The 5,768-nt window shown below is 59.5% G+C and overlaps 1 protein-coding gene across 1 annotated transcript in view; it reads right to left on the reverse strand.

Annotated features, from left to right (window-relative positions):
- Positions 1 to 126: 126 nt before the first annotated feature.
- The window catches only part of PSMD2 (proteasome (prosome, macropain) 26S subunit, non-ATPase, 2), a 6,490-nt gene continuing 848 nt past the window's right edge, over positions 127 to 5,768 (reverse strand). The window contains 18 exon segments of the mRNA XM_009710223.1: positions 127 to 417; positions 499 to 617; positions 706 to 832; positions 1,000 to 1,094; positions 1,196 to 1,364; positions 1,491 to 1,574; positions 1,758 to 1,903; positions 1,990 to 2,091; positions 2,187 to 2,349; positions 2,726 to 2,813; positions 2,893 to 3,020; positions 3,420 to 3,526; positions 3,710 to 3,856; positions 4,147 to 4,207; positions 4,411 to 4,555; positions 4,840 to 4,998; positions 5,102 to 5,326; positions 5,690 to 5,768. The exon segment at positions 5,690 to 5,768 is cut by the window's right edge and continues 33 nt beyond it. Of these exon segments, the coding sequence (XP_009708525.1) occupies positions 235 to 417; positions 499 to 617; positions 706 to 832; positions 1,000 to 1,094; positions 1,196 to 1,364; positions 1,491 to 1,574; positions 1,758 to 1,903; positions 1,990 to 2,091; positions 2,187 to 2,349; positions 2,726 to 2,813; positions 2,893 to 3,020; positions 3,420 to 3,526; positions 3,710 to 3,856; positions 4,147 to 4,207; positions 4,411 to 4,555; positions 4,840 to 4,998; positions 5,102 to 5,326; positions 5,690 to 5,768 (2,327 nt within the window). The 3' untranslated portion in view covers positions 127 to 234.

A 5,768-nucleotide genomic window follows, 5' to 3' on the forward strand; every position in this document is an offset into this window, starting at 1 on the left:
ACTCTGTGTTCCCCCCCTACTTCTCAGGGTCGGCACTGTGCCTGGCTCCCACGGGCAGAAGGAAGCCTTGAGGCGATCAGAGCCCAGCCTGCACCCACAGCACAAGGAGGGTACGGCAGCACCAGAGTCTCCGCATAGTTTATTTCCTCGACTCTCGGTAACAAAAACAAACAGACTAAGTTTTTTCCTCCCCTCCCAAACCACCTACCCACCCTCCCCCAGCCCCTCCTCAGCTCAAACATCATAGTTGGGGTTCTTTCGCAGGATAACAAATCCCTCCAGGATGGGCGTCACGGGCACGTGCTCCTCCGTGGCCAGCTCGGCCCGCTCTCCATGTGCCAGCAGCACCGGCGTTGTGTGAGTCTGGAAGCCAGTGATGGTTTTGGGCTTGCCCGCCTGGCCTACCACATCCACAGCCTGCAAGAGAAGAGCGAGGTAAATACTGGGGACATGCAGGGACACAGTAGCACCCCATCCCTGGCTCTGGCTGCCCCTTACCTGTCCTACCCGAACCGACACGGGCAGAGGTCGCAGCTCCTCATCAAAGGTGACCAGCATGCGGGGCTGCATGGCAGCAACAAGGCCGTAGAGAACATAGTGGGACTTGCCCAGAATAACTGGAGGGGAGACAGAAGTAAAGGGGCTGAGCGATGCCCACCTTGCGGGGCAGAGGGGTGCCAGGGGCGCCAAGTCCACAGTACTCACTGTTGCGCACATCCAGGAAGGACACGAGAACGGTCAGCAGCCCGGCCACGGCCACCTGGCTCATGAGCTGGCGATCACTGTGGTATGGGCACAGGGTGAGCGTCCCCTTGCCCAGGTGGGTCAGGCCCTGATGTGGCAGAGAAAGCACGTGAGAGCAGTGGGTTTAATGCCTGGGACCCCAGCCCTGCCCAGCAGGATGGTGACACCCCTGGGACACCACTCCCCTCCCACACCCAGGGCAGAGACCCCAGCCTGCCCCTTCCCTGCCACAAGCAGTGAGCGCAAGATCATCACCTGGGCTAACCGCACCATGAAGAGGTTGTTGGGGTCCTTGGCGTGGTATTGGGCAAGCTGCCGCAGCATCGCTGCCAGCCGGGCATTGTTGGTACCTGGGGAAGAGGAGGTACAGGCAGAGAGTACAGGAGACCTGGCTCAGGTCTCCCATCTTCCCCCTGCACGAGCCCCAAACCAGACTGTCCCCCAGGCTTACCACTGCCCACCATGCCCATGGCAAATATGGAGTTGTAGGAGACCTCAGGATCAGCATCGTGGGAGAACTTGCTGAGGGTGTCAAGGATGTTGAGCCGGGGGTTGGAGACTGAGATAAGTGCCAGGGCCAGGGGAACAGCACGGCGGAGGGTTGGTTCCCCATACCGCAGCTGCAAGGAGGGGAGAGGAATATTAGACCCAGTGTACCACAGGCAGCAAGGTCTACAGAGATGTGAGGCAAGACCCAGTTCCCAGGTCCCCTCCCGGCCCTGTGCTGTCCCCTCGGTGTTACTCACCAGGTGGCCAAACGTGCGTAGGGCCATCTCAGCGCCGATCTCCTCGCCCATGGCAATGAGTGCGATGCCCAACACCGCTACGCCCTGCAGAGACACGGGCACTGAGCACCGGGCAGGGAGCACCCAGCCCAAAACCCAAGTTCTCACAGGCCCTGCACCCTCCCTGAGCCCACGGGGACAGGGAGAGCAGGGGATGCTGCTGGGGGCTGTTTTCCTCCAGCCCCAGGCTCCTGCCCCAAGACACAGGTCCCAGCCACGTTTCCCCACCTGGTGAGCCCCCATGTCAGCTGAGCTCTCTTTCTTCTCCTTCTCTTTCTTGTCCTTTTTGTCCTTGTCCTCCTCTTTCTCCTTGGAGTCGAAGTGCTCACTGCAGATGTGCAGGAGCTGTTGCACCTTCAGGACATTCCCTGAGCCTGGGGCGAGAGTGGAGGGCCCAGATCAGCAGGCTGAGGGCCTGGGACCCGCTCCTGCCTCCCCCACCTCAATCAGCCCAACTCACCCGCATAGGCGCAGATGTCCACCAGCGTGTTGGCAAAGCTGCGAAACGGCTCCGACACCACCTCCAGCGCTGCCAAGATGGCCTCGATCGCTTCTCCCTTCCCTGCCAAGGAAGGCATGGTGGTTAGAGAACAGCAGTGGAGGGATGCTCCCACCCTGTCCCCCAACCCATGAGCTGCTGGTACTGCCCAGCCTTACCCAAATGGTTCAAGCCGAGGCCGAGCGGCAGCCACCGGGCATACGTGTCCTTCAGCTCTGTCTCTGATTTCTCCATGATGGTCTGAAGGATGGTCGAGGTGACATCCCCATTGCAGGAGCCCACCGATATCATCCCGCAGGCCAGGGCGGTCACACCAGCCACCTGGTGAAGGAGAGGAGACATGTTGTACATAGGGACAGTGCAGAGTGAGCTGCCCCACAGCTCAGGGCCAGGTCTGGACAGTCTGACAGCTGCCCAGACTGAAAGAGCACTAGGTACCCATGTGCGAAAATTTGTACTACTGGGAGATCTAATGGCTTCTTACTCTCCCACATCTGCTGCAATCCCATCGTGGGAGAAGCTCAGATGGGGAAAATAGGGTCGTGCCTTTCTGCCACAGCACAGCACCGACCAGGGACATGTAGCCTTGTTCTTGGAGCCCAAGCCAGCTGCAGGACAGGCCCTGTATTCCCAGAAGCTGCTGGGGACAGGGTGGGGAAGCAGCAACCTCAGGCAAAGTCCCTGTCCCGCTCCCTACCTCCATGCTGGACTTGGAGTCTCCCATCACAGGTAGCAGCAAAGTCAGAACGTCCTCGCGGTTGGAGCCCGCGTACGCCAGCCCCAGCCTGCGGAGAGTCCAGGGGAGCATGAGCGGGGAGCTGCAACACCCTGCGCAGCATGGGGAGGCTGGGAACAGGCCCTTACCCAAAAATGGCTCCGATCCTCATGGTGTTGCTGTTGTGGAGGACATAGTCAGACAGGAGGGCCAGGGCAGGGTCACACTCGTTCCTCACCCCTGAGTTGACGATGCCACAGGCCAGGAGGGCTCCCGACTGCAAGGCAAAGCACCGTCATGCACCGGCCACCAACGCACAAAGCTCCCTGCCAGCCAGTGACTAATGTCACCCCACATGTTATACCCACTCTCTGAGATGGGCAAGTTGATACCAAGTGAGCAATGCCACTCTGGATCCAGCTGAGCAGTCCAAAGCTCGTAGCTCTGTGACGAGGGGTCCCCAAAGGTGCCTCAGGCAGTCCCCAAGACCTCCCCCCTTGCCGTGAGCTGCTCAAAAACCTAGGACACAGGGTGTCCGACCCCTCTGCAGGCAGGAGCTGAGCTGCACAGTGGACCAAGGCAAGGTCAACCATTCCCCGAGCCAGCCACACATGCAGCCCGCAGCAGGGCTGCCCCACGCAGCTGTAGAACCCCTGCTGGGATCGGTACCACCGACCTTGATGTAATCCTCCGACGAGTACAGGTACTTGTCGATCTGCGTGAGCCCCCCGTCCACGTCCCATAGCAGTATCGTGCCCAGCGAGGCTGCAGCACTCAGCATCCCTGCAGTTCCAGGTGAGAAGAGTCCACGTCAGCCCTGAATCGATGTGCCCTGCCTGGGGCTTGGGGTGGCCAGGGACACAGGGCAGCCCAGCGGCAGCCGTACCCTGCAGCCCCACTTTCAGCAGGCCCCCAGAAAGGACAGGGTAGCAATCCCAAGCCTAGGGGCACCTCCAGCTCCCTCACCGTGGTCCTTGTTCTTGTATAACCATTTATTGCCATCATCTGTCAGCAGCTTGTCCTGTCCAAATGCAGCATTCACAAAGCCATTCACAAAGGAGGAGGCCAAATTCATCCGCGCTGAGTCCACTTGGGAACCGCTCCCCCCGAACCCTGGAGAACGATGTCAGGGTGAGCCAGGCAGCAAGAGGAGCCCTGCCAACCCTCCACTGCACAGCCACCCCACACCATGGGGGGACGAGGACCTGTCCCACCACCAGCAGGAAGGAGAAGCCCAAATCCACAGCAGGCAGCTGGGTCTGCTCCACACTGGCACAGAGACCATGGGCAGGCCATCTGCCCACCTCAGGATACACAGCTGACTGCACTGGCCTGGAGGTGCCTTGCAGCCCCAGGAACTCCCCATGGGCAGGGACGACAGAGGCCACAATACAAGCCCTTACGGTTATTTTCCAGGTGGGTTTTGTAAATATCGTCCGGCACTTTGGGCTCCATGATGTCCAGCTGCAGAGACAAGAGAGAAGGGGATTACCTCCCAGTCAGCACACCCCAGGGCAGCTGCCCTGCAACGGCAACCTCTCCAGGAGGTGCCTGGCCAAGCTCATAGGGAGGAAGGATCTCTTCCCAGATCTGGCCACAGTGCCCAGCAGCCAGGGCAGCCACAGCTGGAGGCAGCCCAGGGCTCTTTTCCCAGCTGGGACACTCACCTCTCTGGCCAAGGCCAGGAAGTTGCTGTTGAGCTGGACGTTGGACATGATCTCGGTCAGGTCCTCGTACTCTTCCACATCTTCGTTCAGCTCCAGAAAGACCCCATGGCGGCCCAGCATAAAGGCCATCTGCTTCTGGACAACTCTGCACAGATGGGAGAGGTTTCACAAGTGCCCAGACCCCAGCCAGCCCCAGCACAAACACATTCACCAAACAGTGAGCCAACCTGCCCTGCTCTAGAGGCACACAAGAGCAGCCCAGAGGTGACCCGCCCTTGCCCATCTTTATTTCAGGGACAAAAGTCTCAGTCCAAACCTCCAGACACCTCTGGTGGTGACAGGATCCAACCCAACTCTGCCCAGATGGGGAGCCATCCCCCACTATGACGGGCGAAGGGCCCAGAGGGAGGGGAATGAGTCTCTGCTTACACATCTTTGCATGAAGTGAAGATGTCCTCCACCAGCTCCACGTCATTTAGCATCAGAGCCAGGCGCAAGGCTTCAGGGTAGCGGTTGAATTTGCGGAAGATACCCAGGGCACAGCGCAGGAGAGCTGAGTTCTCCGGCTCTGGGACGTAGCTTACACAGCTTTGAGGAGGAGACAGACGCGAGGGTGACGACCACGTCAGCCAACCTTGGCCCACCAGGGACCAGGCCCCTTCCAGTGCCTCAGCCTGCCAAGCCCCCTCACCTGGTCAGGTAGAGGCACACTTTGGAGTAGGCGTTGTCATCAATGTACTTCTCCAGCATGTCCATCTGCTCGATCTCCATGAGCAGGTCACAGGCCTCGTGCTCTGCATTGTGGGCCATGTTGTAGGGGACAATCTCCTTGACCAGGGTGAGGAGCGTGTCCCTCTGAGCCTTGTCAGCCTCATCGATCTCCTGCCACTCCTTGGCCACCTCCCCTGCCAAGTGCCTGCAGGGACAAAGGGAAGTCACTGCCACAGAAACCAGCTTCACCCAGCCCCAAGGATGGGGAGCAGCTGCTGCCAGTTAGCCGGGGCTGTGTGTTGTTTATGCGGGCTCCACATTGCCTAAGGGTAACAAGCCCAGAGGAGGAATAGGGTTAAGAGCAGAGATTAGAGGCCATGGCAGCAAGATCTCTGCAGCTAGCAAATGACTGTGGACACAGGATGAGGTGACACATGTGCAGGCATGACAGCTAAGCGCAAGCACAGCAAGTCGGGACATCTCCCAGACAGGTCAGAGTCAAAGTGCTCAGGGAAATCCCTCTGAGCCCTTTTGTACTTCCCCAAGTCCTGCTCCCACCCAGGCTTACCTGACATATTCATGTCCCCAAGATGCCAGCTCCTCCTGGGAGCCCACCAGCCGGTACTTCAGACACTCACGCTCCCCAC

The sequence above is a fragment of the Cariama cristata genome, unplaced genomic scaffold (assembly GCF_000690535.1).
Source record: "Cariama cristata isolate BGI_N322 unplaced genomic scaffold, ASM69053v1 scaffold7501, whole genome shotgun sequence".
NCBI lineage: Eukaryota > Metazoa > Chordata > Aves > Cariamiformes > Cariamidae > Cariama > Cariama cristata.